At 40.3% G+C, this 27,156-nt stretch overlaps 1 protein-coding gene across 2 annotated transcripts in view; it reads left to right on the forward strand.

Moving 5' to 3' along the window:
* Positions 1 to 27,156, forward strand: part of LOC119653683 (organic cation transporter protein) — a 42,960-nt gene that overhangs the window by 11,614 nt on the left and 4,190 nt on the right. Inside the window, exons 2-9 of one of the 2 annotated variants that reach the window (XM_038058544.1) lie at positions 19,074 to 19,261; positions 19,400 to 19,646; positions 24,000 to 24,106; positions 24,169 to 24,789; positions 24,900 to 25,020; positions 25,128 to 25,221; positions 25,312 to 25,326; positions 25,390 to 25,490. In XM_038058544.1, coding sequence (XP_037914472.1) covers positions 19,119 to 19,261; positions 19,400 to 19,646; positions 24,000 to 24,106; positions 24,169 to 24,789; positions 24,900 to 25,020; positions 25,128 to 25,221; positions 25,312 to 25,326; positions 25,390 to 25,490 — 1,449 coding nt within the window. In that variant the 5' untranslated portion in view covers positions 19,074 to 19,118. The remainder of the gene's footprint in view (positions 1 to 19,073; positions 19,262 to 19,399; positions 19,647 to 23,999; positions 24,107 to 24,168; positions 24,790 to 24,899; positions 25,021 to 25,127; positions 25,222 to 25,311; positions 25,327 to 25,389; positions 25,491 to 27,156) is intronic. The other variant, XM_038058545.1, reaches the window with a different exon arrangement.

Consider the following 27,156-nt stretch of genomic DNA (forward strand, 5'->3'; position numbering starts at 1 on the left):
TACATTGATTTTACAGAGGGGAGTTTTCACTTCGAGTCCGAATTGGTATGGTTGTTGGATTACTCTCTAATCAATCAAGATATAAAACTTTGTCTGCACAAGCTTATTTTAATATATGTAAATAAGATCCAATAAAAACTCAAGAATAACCTGCTTTTCCAGACGCCTGATGCACTTAATCACCCCGCTCAATAAAGGTGATCAGTAAAGAGGAACAATGAAAACCGCTTTTTCCATACTCACGTGAAGATCACTTAATCTTAAACGGCAAGAGGCCCAACTTCTCTTGGATCTGTTGACACGCGGAATCTTTGCTTGGACTTATCAATTTCCAGGTAAAAGAACATTTCGGATTTCAGAAAGATTAACGTAGGCAGACTAAGGGGTGTCTAGTTATAAAAATCTCAGACTCTGACACCCTCAATGAAAAAAAATTGTCCACCGGGTTCGAAAATAGACGAAAAATCCGAGTTGAAAACTGTACTGCCCGGATATTATCTCTATATTCATTAAATTTGTCCGGATAGCTGAGTGGTTAGAGCGCAAGGCTGTCGTACGGAAGGTCGCGGTTCAAATCTCGCTGGTGGCAGTGGGATTTGTATCGTGATTTGGCGTCGGACACCAGTCGACTCAGCTGTGAATGAGTACCTGAGTCAAATCAGGGTAATAATCTCGGTCGAGCGCAATGCTGACCACATTGCCTCCTACAGTGTTCTGTAGTGTACCGTTACGGTCTTGAATGAAGTGCTCTAACACACTTCAAGGCCCTGATCCAACATGGATTGTTGCGCCAACGATTATTATTATTATTATTCATTAAATTTCCTATTCCGGACCCCTGAAAAAATGGGGAATCCGTACAGTCACCCTCTTCCCCGCTCTCTCGACAATCCTCCTCTTCCACTCAATACAAACCTAATCAACATGTTCTCGAGGAGAAGGAGCATAGCAACTATATATCGCCAATTTTCGCCCAAGACGAAGCCACTAGGAAACTGCCTCATACATTTCCATACAGACTGGTTGTGACACGGGCTTAACGATACTTTACCTACCGAATCAGCTACCCATTCATTATTGCCATTGCCAAGCCTTCTTCAACAGCGTAATACGCCAAGCCTTCTTCAACAGCGTAATGCGCCAAGCCTTTGCCTTCACGTTTGGTAGAGCACTTCATTTTTAGACAGTGACGGTAACCCCTGAGTATGGAACGCAAGTACCCCCCCCCCCCACAGTAGAGTCGAATAATATTCGAATTCGGTCATTTGATACAAATCCATTTTCCACCAGTAGGACTTGAACCGCGACCTTCCATTGTGTCAGCTTAATACTCTAATCACTAAGCCACCCGGGGAGTCAAGGTGTTAGGTAGTCCGACTCTTCCAGATCAGATTCCTTGGAAATTGCATGTGGTGTTCCCTACTTTCTAATATTTCGAGCTATTCAGAGAGTTATCATGACCAACATCCCCCCCCCCTCCCCCCACTTTAAGTTTGGAAGAAGATATAAAATTCAATAAACTTCTCCGAAACAATTCCAACCTTCTCCGACTCTGTCTACTCAGATCAGGTTAGGGTTCCTAGAACTAATGCCGCTTCCTCGAACATGTAGGTTTTCAAGCTGCTTATAGAATTAGCTACTACGAGCCACAATAGCAGAGGAATATTGTCGGTTGGAGGCCCACATGTTCACTTCCTAAAGCCACCTTACTAGAGGTCCGAGTTACTGCATCGTAAATCTTATCCTTCTCGCCTCGTTCATGATAATGTTCTGAGTGTCCTTTCCGTATCCAATGGTTCAGGAACAGGACTAGGCAAACACCTACCAATGCGCAGGCTAAATTAAAATTACGTCCATAATTACTTACCAATAGTTGTCCTATCCACCATCTGGAGGAGCACGTGATTTGAAGTCTGACCACGCCTGATGTGCATGCCTGTCTTTCATCCGCCTTTCTTTCGGAAACGACTACACCTATTGGCCCAAAATTTTATGGGAGTACGAAAATCATGAAATCATATTCATACAGAAAATAACGTGATTTTTGTGAATTTTAAAGGCCTCCAGAGAGGGAGGCCCCTTCCTTGCGCTCCACTCCTTCCCCTTTCCCGAGGATGATGCTAACTATGATGATACCAAAATACCAGTGCCATAACTTTATAAGGGGGTTGACCGCCACGATTTACATTTCTGTTTGCGGGGCTGGGGTTCGGAGTTAATCTTTACCGTTTTCAAATGGAAATAGCCCCATTTGGGCAGCCTTGACCTTTTAAGGAAGATGGCCTCTGCAATTTTTTAAAGTGGTAAGAGAGGAGGAGGGTCCAGCGGAGAAGCGACTTCATAGACGGAAAAAGGAAGCCTGGGAGAACCAACAAGTCCATGAACTCGAAAAGTACAGGGACCAAACGCCAAAGGCGCGGAAGCTTTACCAACAAGTCAGCAGGATGAACCCTTATACAGCTCGATGCTCATTCTGCCGAAACAAAGAGGGAAATCTGATATCTGACAGATTGTACATATTGGAGCGATGGGTTGAGTATTTTGATGAACTGCTCAACAACCAGAACATCGGTGAGTTGGAGGTCCTGCCAACTAGAAACGACGAATAAATACTGCCACCACGAAGTATAGACGAAACAGTCGAATCGACGAGTAGGAAGTCCCGCCAATTGAAGACGACAGACAAATGTTGCCACCACCAAGCATAGAAGAGCGTCCGAGCAATCCACCGGCTTAAAAATCAAAAGTCGTCAGGAGCCGGTGGAATTACCGTCGAATTGGCTAAATATGGGTTACACCTAGCCGTTCATTAACCGATGCTCACAGTATAAGGCAGCGAGACATTATCTGTCCCATATAAAAAAGGAAGATATCACGCAATGCAGAAATTATAGAGGTATCACGTTGCTGAGCACCATCTATAAGATATTTTCCGCAACCTTTATAGGCCGGATAGCCCCATATGCGCAGAACAGCATTGCCACATACCAAAAAGGCTTCACTCCAGGCAAATCAGCGACAGATCAGATTTTCTCTCTGCGACAAATGATGGAAAAACTGCTAGGATATGGCCATCAGTGGCACCATCTTTCCTCGACTTTAAAACCCCCTATGACAGCATAGCCAGGGTAAAAGTGTACACGACCATGAGAAAATTCAGTATCCCGACGAAATTGATAAGACTGTCTAGGCTAACCCTGACCAATGTGCGCGGCCAAATAAAAGCAGCAGGATCACTCTCGAGACCATTCAACATCAACAAAGGTCTACGACAAGGGGATGCCCTATCATGCGTCCTCTTTATCCTGGCCCTGGAGAAAGTGATTCGCAATGCAGATGTAAATGCGAACACGATCCTCTTCAAGTCCACCCAATTATTAGCCTACGCTGACGATATTGACAACATGGAACGAACAACCCGGGATTTACAGTCTACCTTCATCCAGATCAAGCAGGCGCCACACGATCTTGGGCTGCACATTAATAAAGACAAGACAAAGTACATGGTGGCAACATCAGCACCAAAAACTAAAGAAAGAACAACATCGAATCGCGCTGGTCAAACGAAAGCAATGGAGATAGGAGACTATAACTTTGAGAAATTTTCCTATCTAGGGTCGACAATCACAATCGATAACAGCTATGACGCTGAAATTCGCGCACGGTTATTGACAGCCATAAGAGCCTATTTCAGTTTGCAAAAACTGTTTCGCTCGAAACGTCTCACCATAGGGTCAAAGCTCTTACTGGACAATACTATGATCTTGCCATTCCTTCTGCATTCTTCGGCGACCTGGGTTCATAGCAAAAGAAAATTGCGAACTCTTAGCCGCGTTCGAGAGAAGAATCCTCCGAAAAATTTTTGACCCCCGACATAAGGATGGACGATTCTGTAGCCTACATAACGACGAAATCTATGAGCGATACCACGATTGTCTGGTTGTGGATAAAATCCGGCTCAACAGTTTGCGGTGGGCGGGTCACCTAATCCGTATGGATAAGGATGACCCAGCCCGGAAAGTCTATAAGGGCAATATCTACGGTAGAAGAAGAAGACCAAGCCTGAGATGGAGCGATAGCGTAGGTCAGGACGTCAGACAGCTTTTAGGGATATCGAATTGATGGACCTCGACGCAAAACTGGGGCGTCTGGTTGTTGTTGTTGCGCCATTGATGGTGATGAAGAAGAGAGGAGGCCTTCCACTCTCTATTGCATACCCTCTCTATGTTATTATCTCTCATTAACAGGGAAGGGTTGAACATTCAAACTTTACCATGATGATAAAAAAAAAAACCACTTTGAGGGTCCATAACTTTTCAAGATTTCAAGGATGGGGTTGAAAATTCAACTCTTAACTCGAGATCTTTCATTTGATTCATTTCCCCCGAATATAGGCCACATGACTAAAATGTACACCCTCCTTTTAAATATGTGGGAACCTTCTGACACTATATTTGCTGCAATCTACAACTTTTAATATCAGGATCACACTAAATGGAATAGCTTGACATACTGAATGCCTAAATGAGCTAGGTACATAGCCAACAAACGTTCTTCCTTGTTCTTATCACCTATTGACTATACCACCTAAGTATCTTCCAGTTATTTATATCGTAGCGTCTATTTCCGCCTTCAAGCTAAACAGACATATGTACCACCACAAATGTCTAATGATAATAGCTCCATGTTTCCCTCATTTCAGATTTGACTTAACTTGTGGATTTGTGGGTCAATTGAATCTATTAATGGGATGAAATTTTCCTTGTTCGGTCCATTTGCACTATTTATCGTATCTTTTGATTGGTCAAGTCATTGCGGCAAAAAGCTGCATTTTGCTTCACAACAATGCAGCAGTGCAATTGACAGATCATGTCTATCAATGTAGAGTTATTTTCATATTGCAAATGCACGCAACCTCTGATTAGATAAATAAAAATAACATATCTTACTTAATAAGTTCAAGGAAAATTTCTCATACATCTGAGATCGGCTGGTGTTAATTCCCGTCCGCGACTAGCAGAAAGCTAGCTTGTCACTAGAAAAGTTGCATCAATAAAATGTATTCACACGTGTATTCTGAGAATATAATAAATAGTAAAATGCATATTAATATTTCCGTATTACTATTATAAATTGTTATTTTGCCTAGCGTTCAATTTGCTGAAATAAAAAAATTAAGTCTTTAAATAGGATTTAATTTATACAAATGATTTGCTCAGTGCATCATATGTTTGCACTACAAGTGCTAATACTTGCACTAGTGAGTTCTAAATTTATATTTTCGCATTGAATTCTTCGAATAATGCCTAAAATAATTGCTAAAAATACATCCATAAGTATATGAATGAATGAATATTTTTAGATATTTTACATATGTATCTTATATTTTAGATGCAATTGATCAAAATGACCACTGCAACGCAGAAATGCGGGTAGTGATAAGTGAATCTGGGAATTTTTAAAGGTGTTTTACAAATAATGTAAAACAAAACCTGGTAAAAATCAGTCTGTCTGTCACACGCACTTTTCTCAGCCACGACCGATTGACACGAAATTTGGTAAGAATGTGGAAACTGTGAATGTCCACCTATGCAGTAAATTACATCTTTTTACATTGAGCTTAAGCGAAGGAGAGGTCCTAAAACATGCAAAAAGGGGTGCAATTTTTTTACGAAATATAGCCATGTGGGGTATCAAATGAAAGGTCTCGATAAGCACTTTTCACTAGCTTTAGTTTTGACATTCGTTGGAAGGACGAAGAGTGCAGAGGATCGAAAGTGATGATTTCTTTAACGGAAAATTCACTACGTCCGTCACAGTGTCCGGATAGCTGAGTGGTTAGAGCGCAAGGCTGTCGTACGGAAGGTAACGGTTCAAATCTCACTGGTGGCAGTGGAATTTGTATCGTGATTTGAAGTCGGCTACCAGTCGACTCAGCTGTGAATGAGTACCTGAGTCAAATCAGGGTAATAATCTCGGGCGAGCGCAATGCTGACCACATTGCCTCCTATCGGATACTATAATCCTGTAGTGTACCGTTACGGTCTTGAATGAAGTGCTCTAACAAACCTCAAAGCCCTGATCCAATTGGATTGTTGCGCCAACGATTATTATTAAAATTCACTGCAACCCAAAATGCTAAATATCAATATCACATGAAGGTGAGTAGTTTAACATGCTAAATACACATATACATTACGGGCTAGTTCTGCACTCAAATGTACTTAGTTACATAAGAAACAAACAAATGCTTCGGTCCGTAGGTTGTCCTGACGACCTGCTACCCGGTCGCCCTTTTCGAGCCGCCCGAACGCTGAGCGTCCAACCTCGCCCTCATCTTCGCCATGCTGGCCACAAGAGCGGCCATCTCACGCTTCAGCTCGCCTAATTCATCTCCTAATTCAGGTCCGCCTGGGTGCTCTCCGGAGCCAGAGCGACTTCAACAGATCGTCGTCGATCTTGCTCCCACCCAATTACCTCATTTCGCGCAGCAATTGGCTGGGAGTTCGATCACCCAACGTCAAACCTGCCAGCAAGTAATCCAGTTTAGCTGATTCACTTACCGACAGGCGCTTGATTCGTTCAGTTTTCAATACGGTGTAGGAGGCCGATTCTACGATGTCGACCACCAGGAGGATGGACTCCTCAGCCAGACCCACAATGGCGTAATTAAACTTTGTCGCGTCCACCATGATGCCGAACATCTGGAATTGCACCTCTAGATGAACGAACCACAGCTCCGGATTCTGTCGCCAAAAAGGAGGGTCTCGCACAGCGAGGACGGTCACCTGAGGGTCCGATGGTCATGCCGCGTCTTTATTGTCAATCGAAATAATAAAAGCTAAGTTAACGACGCGACTGTACCGAATTCTAAAAGGCCCTACTCTGACTATAATAGACCGCACCCACAAATGCCCCATTCGACAGAAAAAGAGACACCACCGACGCACCCCGAAGTGGACGCCTGACGGGCAGACCAAAATTAAAACTCGACAAAAGACTGGAAATCCAAAAAGTATCAATGCCGTCTCTTGCAGCGGTTTTATGATGATTATTAAGATTAGTTTTTTAGTTCTTTTATTCCTCGGGCATTTTGGGGATTGACGAAGAGAAACCATTTGCCAACGTTGTCGACAGCGGCCCAACTTAATTTCCAATCGACACCACTGATTGCTGCGAATGAGATGCGGGCTGTTTTTGCATCTGTGACCGCGAATGATGTTGTGGTGGCTGTTGAGATGAAGTCAGTTGTGGCCTTATTTGAGTTTGAGACCGCGATTGCCAAATAATCGTTCGTTGTCTAGGTTGCTGCTGCGAATGTTGAAAGGTGGTCGCGCTCATTGGACTTCTGATGCGCCGGCTCTCCGAGTGGATGTGGATTCGTGGTAAATGATGGGTTCGCTGGCGCGGGTCAGAATTGCAACAACACTGGCGGGGTCACCACTTTCAATTTTCGCATTCGCCACTTCTTGAGCGGCCTCAGTCACTGCAAACTAACTGCTCTCAGTCACACAAGTAATGGGATCTGAGAATTTTGTTTTCATTCGTGGACAAATTCTTGCACAGGAACTAACGGCGTCACCACTTTGGTCTTAATACGACCTGATTGTTCTAGATTCTTCAGATATTGGATATGAATATCGCTAGCAACTGCTTTCGATCCGGAGCCTTGACATTTTAAAATAAACTTAGAAATTACAGCTTAAATAAATTTATTGATATAAAGTTAAGGAATAATTAGCGAGACTCTCTCAAAGTTAAGGAATAATTAGCGAGACTCAGCTAATTTTAGTTTCATCCAAGGATGTCAAAACATCAAAGCGACAATTTATCATTATTCGAGAATGCCTGTGGGAAAAATGCTGGAGCCTGGATCTAAACCAAGATTTAACAATCAAGGTCTTCGCGCTTCTCCATTTGGAATGCACTGATGAGGCTGCCTTAAAGTGGCTCCAGCATGTAATCCCGACTTTAAGTTCTAGCGGTCAGCCTAAGTTCACTATTGTGGACACTGAGCTGCGCAGAACAGAACATGTCGGATGTTGGTTAACGGGCCCCCGAAGAAAGGCAGAGGACATAATCCGCATGCTGGATGAACAGAACTCGGGCATGATCTTTGGACACTTGAGGGTAAAGTTCATGAATGCCAGAAAGAACAAATCTACAAACGCGGTGTGGTGTACCACTTTTTCCTAGATAGATTGAAAGTCAATCATATTAGGAGACTGTAGAGTATCATCTCCATTTTGAGAGCGAAGAACAATGATGGTCTTCGACTCACACAATATAGAGCAAATTGTAGCATCTTCGGTGCGCTCTCCCACAATGGAGCTGCGCGGAAGATGAAAGCTTTCATGGATGAGGACATGGGAACTGCTGTACCTCCAAGTGCGGCTTTTCGCAGAGAAATCAAACATGAGGGGATCGAGTCTCTAGCGGTATTGTACGAGGGGATCGAGTCTCTAACGGTACGGCGCGGGGGAAAAACAGTCACACGCGGACCGCGTCATACGATTCTAACAATTTTCTATAACATATTAGACTAAGTTTAAGTTGAAAAACATAAAGATTGGTCAAACTAAACTAAACTAAACTGTCCGAATTCTCTGGATATTGCCTCATCTGGTGCTGCAGCAACACCCGTGTCCTCACTACCATGGAGCATTGCCTCCAGCTGGGAACCTTTCCAAGTTCACAGTGTCCGATCCGCAAATGACCAACGTGGTAAAATTCAATATTATTATCATAAATAAAATAATGTAAAACTATTATAGATAAAATAAAAATGCCGAAAAAATAATCTAAAACTGGTTCAGACATTTCTAGTTGATAAAAACTTAAGACCCAAAAAACATATCATAACATTATGTTTACAGCCTGTCTACCGGCTAGTTTAATGTTTATTTTTATCTTATCGGAACTGATAGACCATAATTGTCTTAAGAAATTACTATCTCTAAAATAGTGAAAGATACCTGAATTAAAGGGGTAGTCATGAAAGGTTTTGTCGTTAAGATCGATGGATTACTAGATTCGAATCGCCTCTTATGTAGTAAGTTAGGTGTAAACTGATTGTTGCACGTCACCATTTTTACATATTTTATGGAGAGTAGATTTTTTAAGATGCCTGCATTTTTAAATTTATCTTATATAAATTTGCAAATGTCCGAGGATGTGATGCCATAATGCGTTTCTTTGCTATCTTATTCATTTAGCGGTATATTACAATTATTTCCAGTATTTTATTGATGGGGGAAGAAAATATGGCAAATAGAAACAATTTCAGTACCATGTAAGGCATCACGGCCCCTCTAAATGTGTTAAAAGCTTCAACCTCTTAAGCAGGGTAAAGTTGACACTTTTCCGTATAGCCCCTCGGAAACCGAAAAAAAAGAAATGATGTTTAAAATTCCGGAAAAGGTACCATCTTGACAACGACAACTGCGTACTTCCTGTTGTTGCGATGATATTAGTTAAAATTTCCCTGCAACATATCATGGAGTACCTCGATCCTGCTGTACCGACAACAGTAGCAACCTTTGGATCATTGTGCGGAATTTAGTTCACCATTTTACCTGCTCTTCTTCAAATTCGGGAAATTTTTCGCCAGCGTGAACCGAAAGTGTATCCAGAAAGCTTTGGGCAGCAAGCATTTTCCGGATAAAACTATTAGCTGTTATCAGTGGCATATGATGGCGAGGTAAAATCTCAGAGGCATTTGAAATCCAAAGCGAAGGCCGCCAGGTTTTCTCACCGATACTTTTTCTTCTAGCTGCCTGGATCATTCTTGATGTTGCCTTGGATGGGAGACTTGGAGACAATCAATGGGCTGAAAAGTATGGAGGGGTTCAATTAGCAATCTCATCTTTCTTCAAACACCTCGTCTACATTGATGATATCTGCTTGCTCTCCCATTGAATCATAAACGCTGGCTGAATGGCCTTGGGCTTGGGAGAAAGAAGCAGTGTCGGATTGAAGATAAACACCAACAAAACAAAGGGTTTCTGCCTGAACGCTCATCGCACTTTTCTTGTCTGAATTAATAACAATCAGAACATTGAAAGTGTTGGTCAATTCGCATATCTACGAAGCTTTTTTTCTGATATCATCTCACTATCCATATAGCAACGCAGAAAGAATACTAGCAAAAAACAGTCTCAATTCAATCTTGATGTTGAGATAACTTCATTTCCAGATGTTAGACAAGGCAAGAAAAACGGATCTAGCGTTGTTAATGCTTCGGACAGCCAGTTCTGTACCAACTTCGGCGAAAACGTCGAACAGAGAACCTTGGTTTTGTTGGTGTTTATCTTCAGTCTAATTCAACTTGTCTCTTTCCTCGAATGCAAAACCATTTGGTCAAATTCCATGACCCGATAATAGAGCAAACAGATGTCATCAGTTTAATGGAGTTTTTTGAGGAAAGATGTCATAGTCTATTGAACTTCTCCATGCCCTCCGGTTCTGGTTTGAGACAATAACAAATGAAAGAAATCGTCGGGGTATGTGTCAGCTGCCATGGACACTATGATCAGAAAGCGGAATTCGCAATGGATAGGTGACACATTGGGAAAATGCAACAAATCTATTGCAGGTAATGCTATGCAAAGAACCAACTATCTCAGGATAGGCAACGAATGGGTTGCCCTAGAACTAAGTGGGGAACAAAGAATAGTGAGAAACGAGTTGAAGTCGCTGGGAAAACGGTGGGGTAAACTGAAGCGCACTACCAAGAACCAGGGATATATGGCAGCCATACACATTATTTCCGAAAAATCACTTGCACTTCATGTTAAGCGATTGCACAAAATGTTAGAAGTGTCACTTCAACCTTTTTGTATCGAATATATTGTTCAAAGTTAATTTGAATCTCCAATCACGCTCGTAAGGAAGCGCCCTCTCACCACTCCTCTTTGTTTTTGTTATGGACACCGTCACACGGGCCATCTAACGTCCAGCGCCCTACTCTACTGCTTTATGCAGATGATGTTTTCCTAGCATCTAGTAGCAAAAATGATCTCGAGCAACTTGTCCAAAAGTGGAAAGATCGCCTCATGCAACACGATCTCAGATCGAATCTAAACAAAACTGAATTTTTGACGACCAATCCCCATGAAACAGGCACAGTTACTGTCAGCGGCAGTGATCTGCCCAGAACTGAGCGATTCATATACCTCGAGTCAACGCTATCAACCAATGGGGAACTGCGTTATGAAATTGCTTCATTCATTAACGCAACCTGAATGAAGTGGCGTTCCACAACTGATGTTTTTTGTGGTCAACGTATCAACGGACGTTTTAAATCTAAAATTTACCGCAATGTCGTCCGTCCTCAATGGTTCTGAGTGTTGGCCAACTATAAAAGACAATGAACGGCGTCTTGCGGTAATGGAGATGAAGATGTTGCGTTGGACTAGTGGCGTGACACGTTTTGATCACATCCGAAATGAGGATATCCGCGATCGTTACGGGGTTGCATCGATCGTGGAAAAATTGCGAGAGAGGCGTCTTCGATGGTGTGGTCATGCAACTCATGCTAACGAGAATTCACTTGTCAAGATTGGTCTGAACATCAAAATCGATGGTAAACGACCAAAAGGCCGTCCGAAACAACGGTGGCTTGATACGCTGGATGGAGATTTAAAAGCCTCGAGATTGCACCCAGATCAGGCATTCGATAGAGCCAAATAATGAAACCGATCACGACGAGCCGACCCCGCTTATGAACGGGACAAAGGCTGGAGAAAAAGAAGAATCACGCTCGTAACTCAGTTCGATTCGATCGTATCAGGAAAAATGCTGCGAACGCCGGGAGCTAACACTATTTAGAAGCTATGTGTTGAGATGCAAATGGACGTCGGTAATAACGATGTCATTCTCAATTTCGTCCTGGGTGTGATATTTCTTTTCTTATTTGATTCCGAGAGCCTGACTATTTGTAGAAAAATATATCATAGAAGCTTCGAAATAATTACCTAGACGAGGAATCGAGGAATGGACCAAAGTGGCACACCTGCTTACTTATCATTTTTACGTTTGACCTCTAGGCCAGTTAACATCGATTGCACTAAAAATTATTGTCTAAAAAAAAACATATCCTGATTTGGAAGAAATATAATCAACAAAATTGCTATAATTGCGGATTAGAAAACCTACTCTCGTTAGGAAACCAACACAACGTTTATCACGTGCCGTTTAATGTAGTATGTTAAGTAAAAATGCCTCCTCTTTAACCAAATTGAAGAATTGCTGTGGCCACTCCTCCCCGTAATCCTTTATTGGCAAATGGGAATTGGAGTTCCCTTTATATTCACTGCAAAGTATTTCCGTTGGACAGCACTGAAAATCGTTCTACCTTGTTTCGTTACAGTTATCAATAGTGACTCCATGTTGACAGACCTCGATCATGTCCTTTGGCAAATTGGTATTATTTATTTTTTTTACGACCTAGAAGGCTTGGTTTTTAAGGTTTTGTGTAAACACCCATGAGGAATATATCCTTTCGTTAGTGCCAAAAAGTAATATTTCTTTAGACGTTGAGGATGAGGAAGAGGTAACTTGTGAGAGGGTTTCATCCACCGACGGAATTTTTGATGAGGTTTTGAACAAATAAATTGAAGATCTTTTTGATGTTATTGGGTTTGAAGAAGAAGCAATTCCTCAACTAAGTGGGGAAGTTGATGAGTTCACCTAGAAAAAAGAAGAGATGGTTGGAGGGGCTAGTCCTCATCCTCAGTATGTTACAAATAGAGATGATGAAGTTGTAGATGACGCACTATATTACTTAAAAAAAAAATATTTTACTAAAATATCAAATATGTATTCAGTACTAAAAAGTGGTATATGCGCAACATCATTCAAGAAGATATGTGTAATCCAACTTCCTGATACCAAGATTGAACAGGTGGCTAATGGTATGCCCATAAACAAATCTAAACGTATATACGTCAATACTTACATGTTTTAACATTTTTCATAAAAATTAAAACTGGTCAAATTATGATGTTAATTTTATATTTTTTTTTTTATTTTTTTTAAGTCATAATATTATTTTTGTATTCAACAAAGTTCCTACTTTGCTTTACTCATTATTTTATGTTTAGTTAAAACTAATTTATAATAAATATATCTTTTCTTTCTTCCTTGGTCAATAAAGAATTAAAGGCGCCTCAAAAAAAGATCATAAAGGAGAACACACTATCTTTAATGTACGTATGATTGTGTATCCTGTTTAATTCTTTGTCGATCCCATTTTTGCTTTTGCTTTTATCATCTCTTATTCCAATATTCACGAAATTATACTCAGATGTTATTATCATTCTAGTTAATACTATACGAGCGATAAGTTTACAGTGAAATCATCAAACAATTACTATTTTTATTGGAAACAAATTTCAATTATCGGGCAAATGTCCAACTTTTGAAGTTTGACCGTGGCTGCAAAACCACAATAATATTCGACGAATCGTTCACAAAATTGAGACCCAACTATCGAAAATGTGCCGGGCAATTATTATGACCGCCATTCAAATAAAACTACTTTTCAGACAAAATGGAGTCCAAGAAAGAAAAAAAAATAAAATACTTAAATAACATTTTGTATCTAAGTGGTATTATCATAGATCTAAATGGAACCTCCATTTATTTAAGCTAATTTTAGCTACAAGTTACGCATGTATATAACGCCACTTTCAGTTATGATTTGGAGTGTTATCTTAAGCCATCGAATATATTTGGGTTTTGACATATGGTACAAAATTTCACAGGGCTGTAAGGCTAAATCACCCGAATAAATCAATAAAATTTGTTTTTTAATGGAAATGTGAGATATATACTGATTTTACCCCTGCAAACCTGCGCCACCGAGATTTTTTTCCACTCATTGTCTTATTATCGAATCGATAATTTTTTTTAATAAAAACGGGGTTTCCATCAAACTTCGCATATTATCATCTCATACTAAATTTCTAGGATTTCTTTAATAATGTAATATACTTAACAATGGTATTTGTATTTTGTATTTTGAGGCTTAGATTTCATATAGATGCATAATTTTGATTGGATAGGTTCAGAGAACGAGGCCTTTAGTTGATGGTTCCACATTTCGGGTACTAACTCCTTTATCCCCCAGCTGATAAAGAAAGCTAGACTCAAAAAAGTACTAATTGAGCCCTTTCATTTGATACCCCACATAACTGAAAAATGGAAAACTAAAAACCTCGTTTCACATGTATGGGGTTCTCCCTAAACTCATCATATAAATTCTGCAGTTTCTGAGTAAATTCGAGTGTGACGGACAAAAAGACAGAATACAGAAGTAAGAAATGTTGGTGCTACAAACGCTAAAAAATAGACATAGTCCAAATTGATGGTACCTACTCTATATTCTCTCTGAGTATGGATTCGAACTCCACGCTTCACTAGCCCTCAAATGATACACCAACAAAGGACGCTTTTATCGGTGGACAGACATCTAACATCTTATAAATGGCTAGTTATTTCTAATCATATGAAGCAATATCTAGGCGGCCATTGACCTTAGATAACATTTTAGTTCAGCTAAAAATACTATTATTATGTCGCCCACAACCGAAATCACAACAAATTAAGTCCAAAGAAAAGTGAAAACTAAAAATATCAACTCCGATATTTGCCGTCCGCAGACTGCAATAGGAAGCTTGAACTACAAAATAGAATGATAAAGAACAGATGCATTGCAATGTTGTTAGTGCAACAATACGGAACAAATTAGTAAATATGTATTTAATTCCATTATTATCGACAACTGTTTTACATTGATGGTCAGGTGAGAGCTTAGAAAAAAAATCAGGCCAAATCCATATTAGAACAGAAACAACTACGCAAGAAATTATTTATCACCAACTGTCAAAAGAGATAAAATATATTATAAAATGTAAAGAACATTTAATTTATTAATAAGAAGCTAAATCTTTCGTTTTTGATTATTAACTAAAAAATATGAACAATTAAAGTTAAATTAAATTATTCCATTTAACAGTAAAGATGCCTTGCCCACAAAGTTTTTATCTTTCAGTTCTTTTTGCTGCTGAGGGCGGATAAACGCTACTAAAATTTCTATATTTTTTCGGGCTTCCAGCTAGCGTACATCTTCCTAATATCAATCCCTCAATTCTAATAGACTGATTGGTACTTTATCCCGTTCGTATTCATCTATTACACTTTTTTCGAATATTGCTCACAAGTTATAAGCGGACGGTGTATCAGAGGCATTGAAAGCAGACACCTTCATCTATTCTTACCTGTTTGCATATCCATCTAAAGACTCTTCGCAATATCCCGAAACCCTAAATCCTATTTAGTAATGATATGATTGTATACTTTTTTAAATCAGGAATGACAGGTCATATCAAAATACTATATACATACCCATGCCATCGTGCAATCAAATGCATTTTATCTAACGAATCCATGCAGATAATGGAAAAATTTCGTGATGTGTAGGTTTGTGGACCTTATCCGTACACATCATAAGCCCTCAACATCTGGCAGTAACTGCATGTGGTTTAGTACCTAAGATGTACACATCAAGCTTTCCCAAAGCATTCGTAAGTCCGGTCCATTGAGTGTAGATACTACTTATTAGATGTACTGTGGTCCTGGCTTTAATCAAATCATGTTCACTACGCATACAGTGTAGTGCTATTATTATGATGACTTTACGATCATAATATAAGGATAAAAAAGGTAAGTGCAAGCAAATGGGGAAATCCATAATCTTGAGAACCATTTGTTCAAAAAAAAAAATACAAGAAATGTTATTCATTTAGGATTGCCTTTTCTAAAGAAAAATTTCTCGTTGCGTCACTTGCTACCTGTTAATAAAAAGGTACTCATCCGTTTTTCATACCGCTCACTCTTTTCTTTTTTCACCCTTTGAATTCGAATTTTTATTGCCGAAAAGACAGATGGTTTACAATTATATAATAAGGCGAGAAGAAATTCAGACGAAATGGGAGGGTTAAATGTCAGGTTGAGGGTGCTGTTGGTTCAGTAATAGCCAGAAGGTAGCTTCGGAAGGTTCATCTGTAAAGTGAATATTTAAGAATACTTCTTGAAAGTAGTGGTCATTAGTGATTCTATAATAAGTTTTATTATATATTTGTGAAAATCTTCAGTGTTTAGATTAAATTATATGTAATAAAAACATGTATTGATGAAATAAATAAGTAAAGGGCTATAAACAATTCGGAAACCGAAAACTCGGCGCATCAGGTATGAAAGGTTTTGTTTGTTTCTTACATAAGTATATTGGAGTACAGAACTATCCCATTTGTATGTAGTCCGTAATGTATATGTTTATTTAGCATGTCAAACTATTCACTTCAGTGTAATATTGAGTATTTTGGGTTGCAGTAAATTTACACGGAAAAGGCAACTTTGGGCTACTGTAAATGCGTGTGACAGTCGGACAGACATTGAACCCATTTTAATAAGGTTTTGTTTTGCAATTTTGGAATTTTTTTTTAAATGTTTAGAAATGTTGTCGCTATTGTCCGACAGCAACTTAACCCCCTATTTTAGTTTAGTTTACTTTACTGGGGGGAGCCGCAGCTCCGAGCACTCAGGCCATTGTTAGGCCCATTGTACTATCCCCGTGAATTGCCTATTCAATGGCTTCCCGCCTACGGTGTTCGCAAGCTTTAGCGAATCTGATAACATTCTCCAGAGGCAGAGAGTGTGCAGATTCTTCATTGAAGAAAACATTGCCAAGGTGTTTTCGTCTGAGATCTGAGGATGCCGGGCTACTGCATAAAAAGTGCAGGTCCTTCTCCCCCTCCTCCTAACATTGGCTGCACATAGCCGAAACCACTACCCCAATCTTTTCCATATGGTAGTTTAAGGAACAGTGTCCGGTTAAAAGCCCTACTAGGGTTTTCATGTGTCACGTCTTAAGGGAGAACAAAAATGCCGCTCTAATGGCCCTAGGCTCTTTCACAAGGATTTTCGCTTGCCAGCAAGAGTCCAAATTTCTCCACTCGCTTGAGTGAATCCTTGCAATTTCACCCTTCAGAGTAGACTTGACAGTAGATGGTCGGATTCTAAGAGCTGGTTCTGGCCCCACCATTGTGGATCCAGACCCTCAGCAAGCCAGTCTGTCAGCCAACACCGGTAATGTTAGAGTGCCCCGGCACCCACATCAGGAATGTTTCGTTCAGTCGGCCAAGTTTCAGCAGCACCTGATGACAACTTCACACCAACTAGCTTGATATGTCGTTGCCATTTAGTGCTGCCGCCCGACTGTCGGAACAGATTCGAATGGTGCGACCCCTCCACTTTTGTCGCAGACATTCTTCTGCTGCCAATGAAATCGCATATATTTCCGCCTGGAATATGGTCGTCATTTTCCCGCAGGGTCGGGCCAGTTCTATATTCGGATTCTCCGAGAACACCCCTGCGCCTGACTGACCCGTCGGTGAAGATTATTAGGTCTGTAATCTGAAAAGACTCATCGCCACTTGTCGACCATTCTTCTCTTTTGGTGATTACGACAGTGTATGTCTTTTCAAAGACGAATCTGGAAACCATGTGATCGGTCGGCATCAGGGCTACCGGATGTTTTTCAAGGAATTTCCAGATAGACGCATGATTGGCCACCTTTCCACGCTCCAATGGTATCGAGCCTATATGCGTCGTTGGCTGCTTACCGTTTCACTTCCAAGTGAATGGGGGGTAAATTTAGGATAGCTTCAAGTGCCGCAGTCGGCTTAGTACTCATTGCTCCAGTAATACTTAGGTAACCAAGTCTCTGAATCTGCGTTAGCAACTTCCTGCTGTTAGCAAAGTTCAGTCTTGGCCACCAGACGATGCATTACAAATAACGAATATTCTACAAATATTTTTACAAATAGGAAAAATGCCTAAAATTTTTTTTTCTTCAGTGCACTATTTTAACAACTTTTATCATAAAAATTTATAAAGTTTACGGACGATAATCACAAAACAATAGATTGGAAAAAATCCGTACTTGCGTTTGAGTCCAACCGCTTTTGCGATTTACTGCGAACCATTGACCCACCTTTTTTAGAAGGCTAATAACATTAAAAAAAAAAAAAGTTGAAAAATATTGAATACTTTTCTCATAGTGAAATTCCAAAACAAGTCGGGAAACCGGAAGCTGGATGCATCAGGTACGAAAGTTTTTGTATATTTCTTAGTGCGTAGCACGTAATATATCCATATATTATGTGAGAGTATCACTTTCGGGGGATATTGGCATTCGTAGTCTTCAATGTTTGAAGATGCAACAAATTTGACATATTATAACTTTGTTAGTAATAGTGCGATTTCCACCAAACTTGGTAAGATCATGCTCTACATTATAGCCTATATCACTGCATTATAGTAATATACTATTATTAACTTATCTGATCAAATATCGATGTGGAAGGTATTTCGGAGCCCAGGCACCATATAGTGGCAGCCTCCTGATTTTTTTTCAGATTTTTCGGTTTGGTAGTTTCTGAGAATGCCCCCTTAAATAAATGGTCACTTTTAAACCACCGCACTCTCTACCTTGCAAAAATGTCAAAACTAAGACCGGCTTCGAAAAGTACTAACCGAGATGAAAAAAATTGTACACCCTCCTTTTGCATGTATGGAGACCCCCCCTTAAATTCAACGTAAAAGAATGTAACTCACTGTATGTGTAAGCATTCACAGTTCCCACTTGTCTACCAAATCTGGTGTCAATCGCTATAACCGTCTCCGAGAAAAATCCGTGTGACGGACAGACAGACAGACAGAGAGTAAACCAATTTTAATAAATTGCTTGCCGAGAAATTTCGAACCACTTTAGGTCCCTGTTCACGACAAGTAGGGAATGCCTTCAGTGCATTCTTTAACCGCAACGCACAGGATAACAAATAATCAAATATGACTTTTATGAAATCGAATCATGGTTTTAATGATGATTATAATGAATTAACAAAAAACACTGAATGTTCTATAGAAAAATGCATTTCCTGTACCTCTTTATTTTGAACCACATGAAATCAATTATTGTCACTCACAAAATCTTTATTTATTTTCAGATAAAATAAATCACTCCCGATGTCAAAGAGAAGCTAATTTCAACTATGGATTTCGATCTAGTGTTGGAAGAAATTGGCGAATTCGGCCAATACCAAAGAATAAATTACTTCCTCATATGTCTACCAGTATTATTCGCATCAGCGAATAGTTTGTCTTATGTGTTCACAGCAGGGATACCAAATTATAGGTAAGTTCTGAAAAAATGCTAATGCAATAATGATCCATTGTTTATTTCTTTTCGAAAACGTTCAGGATCTAACCAAACTCGCACAATCTTTAAAATAAATTCCAAAGATTTTATTATCAATATGTTATCCATTTACAGATGCTTCATTCCAAACTGCGATAATCCAGATCGACCACGCTATAATGAGCCATGGGTCAACAACAGCGCACCTGGAGTGACGGATATAAATGGCGTTTACGTTCCGCAGCAATGTCGACGGTACATTCAAAGGATAGGAAATTATTCAATTTCAAATGATACTTGCCCACATAGTATGTTTTATAATGAAATTGAGTCTTGTAAGGAATGGGTTTTTGATGAAAATGAGAGAACTATTGTGCAAGACGTAAGTAGGTTATTCCCACTAACAATATATGGTAAAATATTAAAAGTAAAGGAACTCCTTCAAAATGAATATCGTTTACAATATCATAGCTACACGTACTTAGGTGGAGCACACACCATCATACAATCCAATACGCCATTGTTAAATTTGGGATATCCTAAGTTACCTTTGATATTATTTTTTACCTATCCCACGCAATGGAGCTTGTGTCGACTTTTCTACCAATGCCAGCAGAAACAAAACTAAAATATAACTAATATATATAATGGGGGGTCCCAGCCAATAAAGTAATATGCCATTATTAACTTTATTTAAACAGGTGTCGGTATGGAGAGTATTTTGAGGCCAGATACCAGATACCATATGCATGAACCACCACATTTCTTTTCAGATATCTGGGATGGGTAGTTTCTGAGGTCGGGTCTTTGAAGTATTATAACTAGCTCTTTTCGGTACCCCGGAAGCCTCTCCTTTGCCACCGATGTCTAATACCGGCTTCGGAAAGTACTCATCCAGACCTTTAATTTGATATCCCATACGACCATATTCGGGGAAAAAAAAATTTTACACCCGCTCCCTCCTTTGCATGTATTTGAAATCCCCTCCTTAAACTCAACTTGGAACTATGTTACTCACTATACACAAGGGGATTAACAGATGCCACCTTTATACCAAATTTCGTATCAATAGGAGTAAGAGTAGAGTAGAGTGAGTGTACCTGAAATAATAGATGTGACAGACGATATCAATGGCAATGATAAATGCGCCTGCCAAAGATTAGGAACCAATTTCCCCTACGGATGGGTGGCAAAGCCTAAACACGGCTAGAAGCACTCTGTAAAAATTACAAACATGCATGTACATTCTGGCTGACGAAAACTCGGTAGTTGGACATACGTTCAGGATAGGAGTGTTAGAGACACACGGACAGACTGGCATCGCTATTATAGAACATCATGTATAATGGTGCCCCAACATCCCGATTGGTAGCGAGGCCACAATAGTGGATTACGCGAATGACATGGCGGTGATTGTGGTTGTAAAACATCTCGCGGATGTGAAGTTATATTTATTCGAAGCAATCACTGCTACCAAGGAGGGCTGAATGATGCAGGTATTGCACTCATGGAGGATAAAACATAGGTGGTGCTTATCATGAAGCGCGTAAAAAAACCACTACCGGTATCAGAATGGGGAAGCATACCGTCACTTCAAAACCAGCAATTAAAAACCTTTGAGACGCGAAGCGAAGCGAAGGAATCCAAGCAGCACTTACAAGACGTTTGCACCAAGGCGTCCAATGTTAGCTTGACCCTGACAAGGATGATGGTAAGTGTTGGGGGACCGCGATGCACTCGTAGATCACTTATAGCTTATAGTGGTAAGCTACATACTGCTCTATGCAGCGCCTATATTGCATATCGCATGCAATGCTGAAAAGATAAACGCGGTTTATAGAAAGACCTTAAGAGTGTGCTGTGGTTTTAGAACCATCTCAGACGAAGCGGCCCATAGATGATGGACGCATCTATGATGGACATAATTCTTCCTCTGCACGTGAAAAACACCGAAAGAGAGGAATCGTTAAGCAGGGGGCAACGTGGGTGGGGGCGGGAACTGGCGAAAAGGGTCTATTGATCCACAGACTGACTCCCAGCATCAAGTTGTGCATGCCGAGAACGCATGGTGAAAAAAACTATGATCTCTCGCAGTTTCTCACGAAACATGACAGACACTATAGGTTTAAACTGGACAGCTAACCCAACTGTCTCTGCGACGGTATTCCGAAGAACCCGCAGCATGTTTTCTACCATTCTCCAAGATTCGCAGAGAAAGTGCCTAGAGGAAACATTGGCAGGAATAGTAGCACCACGAAATATAATTGGGAAAACGCTTGCGTGCCAACTGGAATGCAGTTAACGACATGATGGGTCGAATTCAGTGCAGGCTGAAATAAGTAGAGGAGGCGAAAAAGCGCGGTTGGGAGTGCAATCGTATGCGAAGGGTGAGGCGCATGCCCATCCCGTTATGAAATACTTTGCGGTGATTTCGGAGTGAAAAGGATAGTAGTTTGGGGTGATTTTAACGGGCAAAAATCCCACACGCTGGTACATGTGTCCATTGCATTTGGAAAATGCTACCGCCGGAAGAAAAATACAGACAGACAGAAAGACAATGAACCGATTTTAATAAGGTTTTATTTTACACAAAACTTTGAAAAAACGCAGTGACATAATATAGAACTATTTTATGTCGTTATATAGAATTCTCCTGCATCCTGTACGGCTCACCTGGACGTTCGCTTGCCTTAGACAGCTGCCCAAGACATGTACAGCTTGAACAACTCGACCAACCTCCAGCAACTCATCTTTGATTATTGAAAGCTATCAGTGCTGGAAGAATAACCTCTAGATGATTTTAACAAGATGGTAGGACACGCAATCTGTGGGGATGAACCGTCTCCAAATGGTGCCATCACGGTTCTATAGGCGCTTCTCCACGGGCTTATGTGCACCTCCGAACAAAGCTCAAAATATTCCCTCTTGCTTCTTTGGATAGCCAGCTTGAGGTTTTTGTGGGTTTCCTTATAGGCATGCTCTTTTGGGCCTTGATTGATCCTATTATTCGCCCTCTGAACCATTCTTCTGGTTCTGTGGCAAATTAATCGAAAACCGTCCAGTTCAATATTCTATCGTAGTGAAATCCTTTACTGAGAAATGTACATATCCTAGGTGTGGACGCGGCATGTGCTACTACGATTTCATTGATTCCGATGGTTAGTTGGACATAACGGCTGCACCGATATATCATTCATATTCGCCACCTGACTCAAAGCAAATACTCATTACATCACTCCAGCGAGCGAATATGTGATCCAAACATTACCGCCAAAGTTTCTATAAAGCTCACTTATAAGAACAATTTCCACCTAGGATTTGTACGTGGTCTTCACAATCAAATCCTATGCAACCCTGCAATGATTAAGGTTTATTTGAATTAATTTCATTTCTTCATTGCAGCTAACACCTTTCTACTTTCTAAATTTCGGGCATTTGCCACTTCCTTTGGGATCCCTATTGCTCTCCTCTTCTCCCCATACCTTCTTCATCGATAGGATTGATCAATTCAAACTTTAGGCATACAAAGTAATTCTTTAGTGAGTTCAATTCTCTTAAACAACAGAGATTACCCATCCAATCCGCACTTTTCTGGCCACCAACAACTTCTGCGTTGCCTCCACTGGTAGACGCATTGAAACTGGTTGAGTACTATAGTATACCCTCATCAAACTCGCAATGCTTCTCCAAGTTATTCCAAATTCAATTTTCTTTCCAAGACAGTGCAGATTTCTCCGGTAGACGCCACTTCGTGAAGATCATTCTGAAGCATTCTTCCCAAGTGGAGTTTTAACTTCAGTACGGAAGCCATCTGTTTTGCCCCCCATCTCTTGGGAAAATGCTGATTTCCTAGATGATTTTTCTTTTGTTTCCGTTCTCTTTTATTTGGCTATATATATTGGATTGCCAGTTAGGATAGGAAGCTTCGAATCCCCCTTGAATTTCCTTTCTTTCCTCCAGCTATATCTTATAGAAGACGCTAATAGACCTCACCATTTTCTTTATAGCTTGGAACCAATACATAGTGCTTGTCCTTGATAAACTCGGATAGCTCAACTATTGTTGCCCACAGCTGTGTGAAGGGTAATTCCTCCAGATCAGGACTCGGTTCTCTATGAGTCCCAGCCGGGTTACTCCTTTCATACAGTGTTTTCCCTTTAGCATCTGTTGAACTGTGTGTGCTTTATTTTTTAACGTCTTTAGCTTTAGCAGAATTCTCAGTGTTGACAAGCATCTCTGAAGTGAGCCCGTTGCTTGATTCTGGAAAACCTCCGGCTGTTGCCTCTATTGAATAAATGCGATGGTGTTGTTAATGTTTTTATCGCCCAGCGATTTGCTTTCAGCTCATTTTTCTTCGTTTTTGTTACTAGTGTTCTCGATAAGGTCGTACTTCCTTTGAACACTTCTGGCGCTTCTGGGATGGCACGGTAACCAAGATGTCTAGCACTGAGGCAATGGAGTTGAAGGATATCGAACGGGTACTGATGTTCTGAACCTCTAAACCGTAACTTTTCTCCTTCTTTCACTTTCCATTCTGGTTTTGTGTTCTGGGTAGCCTTCTCATACCCATTTTGCATGAACACATATTTGCCCATCAATATCCACCAAATAGAATCGCGCCTGAGGACAGATCTGGTGACTTCTCACATCTACCCGTCTGTTTGTCTGTCACACCCCTCTAGATTCAGTATCAACACATTTTAGATTCCTAATTTTCACACCATTCTATTTACAGTGGAACGTAACTTGCTTCGAAAACCAATGGAAATTAGCATTTGTAGGAACAATGCATTTTGCTGGTCTGATTGTTGGAACAGCTTCATCTGGAGTCCTGGCTGATAAGTACTTCAACTTGCTCTACAACAATTTTAGCAAGAAACCATAAAATGTTCTATTATTTTCAGATACGGTCGAAAAATTATTTTCACTGTGTGCATCATTTTCATGTCTATCACAGGCGTTCTCCAAGGTCTCGCCTGGGACTATGGCAGTTTTTTGATATTTGCATTTCTGAACGCAGTTGGGACTTCGGGAGTATATCCTTTAGCATTTATTTTAGCAGTTGAGATGGTTGGTCCTAAGAAAAGAGAAATGTCCAGTGTTTTACTCAATTATTTCTACGCGCTGGGAGAAGCAGCTGTTGGCCTTGTTGCTTGGCTTTCCAGAGATTGGCAAATCTTACAATTTGTACTTTCGGCACCACCTATCCTTTTTGCATTTTACTATTGGATTATACCAGAATCGGTACGATGGTTATTAGCCCGAGATTCCAAGGATGAAGCATTGGAGATTATCAGGAAAGTGGCAAAAATAAATGGAAAAGAATTAAGCACTGCAATGATATCGCGTTTCGAACGAAAGGAAATGGAGGAAATAGATCCAGAGCAGAAAGCAAATAAAATTTCGATTGTTCCAATAACTCCTTTGGAGAAGGATATACAAAAGAGTGAAATGCTTCGAACATGTAAAGAAGCGATGCAGTCTCGGATCATGGTGATTCGATTTATTGTTTTATTGTATATATGGTGAGTAATAGAAGTACGGTCCTTTCCATTAATAATTTCAGTGGAAGCGTGACCAAATGTTGATAATTTTAATAGATTGATTGCATTACTAACAAAAATTTCATTTCCAGGTTAGCTAACGCCTTCGTTTATTATGGTCTATCATTGAACTCCACTAGCTTAAGCGGAAATAAATACCTGAATTTCTCGCTGGTTTGTCTGATAGAAATCCCAGGATACTCCCTAGCATGGGTAAACATATACATATTTCGTGGAACCATTTATTACAAGCGTCACAAGATGCAATCCTTAAGAAATAGTTTGAAAATGAAATATTCCTTTGCTTTTTCTTTCTTTAGATTACAATGAATAAAATCGGTCGAAGATGGTCACTGGCAGGATCATTGTTCCTTTGCGCTATATGCTGCGCTGCGGGAGGCTTTCTTACCGATGGTTAGTAGTAAAAGTCAAGTTAAACAAGAAACTTTTCCGAACTAATAACAAATAACATCCCTTTCCCAAAATTTCATTTACTAACGCAAGGTGCCGATGGATTAGGTATTACTAACAATAATATTCTAGCAACCATGGTATTGTTATTTTAAATGGCGCTATTTTCAGGAACTACTTGGGTTGTGATTACTATGTTCTTGATTGGAAAACTTGGAATTACATCATCATTTACTGTGATTTTTGTTTACTCAGCCGAAATGTTGCCAACGGTAAGTACCATATTACTACTACTCTTTTCATTCGGGTCGTTTTAAACCTAATCTTCTTTAATCTTACTGGGTCAATTATCATGAATGCCAATTAGTTATGCATAGCTATGCAATAGAGTAAACACATCTAATCACACGTTCGCAATTCACGCCCTTCCTAATTCTCCTGGTGCCAGTATAAATGTCACTAGTCGTATTTGTTATTTTCGGAAGCATAGTGACATGAATGGATCTCACTATTCTTCCGGCATAGCTGATTTTTCTTCCGCTGGTATACCTTCCATTCCTCTTCTCACCATTCTCAAATTGCTTCTCAGCAATGTTCAATGTTCCGACGACATTCCGAATCTCTTCCAAAAAAATATAAACAGAACATCTCCCCTCCCCTTACTATGATTTATAACAAGAGCTTATCCGCAATGCTGACCACATTGCCTCCTAGTGTACCGTTACGGTCTTGAATGAAATGCTCTAACACACTTCAAGGCCCTGATCCATCATGGGTTGTTGCGCCAACGATTATTATTATTATCCGAAGGTTTTTTCCGGGTATGTAAAAGGAAGTTAGGATTATTGCTTACACAAAGAAAGATGACATTACCCTGACCCAAGAAGACTATACACAGGAGGAGCAACTCCAGCGGCAAAGGAACATGGAATCCCGTTGAGCACCAATTCTGGTAGCTACGAGGTAGGTAAATAGTATTGGTACGCTGATGTGTCGATGTCACCTAGATCGATTTGCTGTGTGTGCTTCTTCATCTTATCCCAGCAGGGAACCGTTGCATGCAGGTTGATCTTGCATGCTTCCACTTATTTCCTCCTCATTTCGTAGGAGAGCAAACATGGATCTTTTTTCGAGCATGTTGCACGTGTTTGCTTTCACTAAGCTTCTTATAAAGAAATGTTGAAGCATCATTCGCTCAGTAATTCCATTAAGATCCATTATCATTAATCCGAGATGAATCATTAAGGCAGCTCTGCCTCTGGTTCCCACTAGGACAGCTGTGCAATATCGGGTTTAATAATAGATGCTGCTGTTTTAATGACAGAGCTCGTAGAAACTCGCAGCCATGTGCTCCCAACCCCATGGGCGCACACCAATGCACTGCATCACATACACGGCATTATGCGCGGAATTCGAGGCACGAAACCCCGGCCGCGGTCGAACGTGTGCAAGACTTTCCCTTCTCCCAAAAATTTCTAAGAATGTGCTGGGGGATGAATCTCCTGTGTATACTCTTCTTGTCCTGACCAAAAACTATCACCCTATTCTCATCCTTTCTTCCTTCCCCAAAGTTTTTGAAAGGTACGTACCATGTCTTTCGTCTCGTGTCAACCACTTCATTGTGAAGGAGAATCATAAGTTTCAACGCCTCGCTTCAAGTCTCTGAGTACTTGAAAAGATGTCCACATCTATATCTATACTAACTCCTACAAAGCTTTCGACTCTATTAACAACTCGTTGCTTGCACTAAACTCCAATCGTACGGATTTCCGGCAACTATTCTCTCCTCCTTGAAATCTCTCTTGCTTGGCAGAATCTATTCTCATTCAATGGTTGCATCATGTCATCAGAGGTACTTCAAGTTATCATCCTCGCTTACTGTTCAGAGCAACCTTGTGTCAAACCTTGACGGATTACATTGGTGGTACGTTCGGAACA

The sequence above is a fragment of the Hermetia illucens genome, chromosome 4 (assembly GCF_905115235.1).
Source record: "Hermetia illucens chromosome 4, iHerIll2.2.curated.20191125, whole genome shotgun sequence".
Classification (NCBI taxonomy): Eukaryota; Metazoa; Arthropoda; class Insecta; order Diptera; family Stratiomyidae; genus Hermetia; species Hermetia illucens.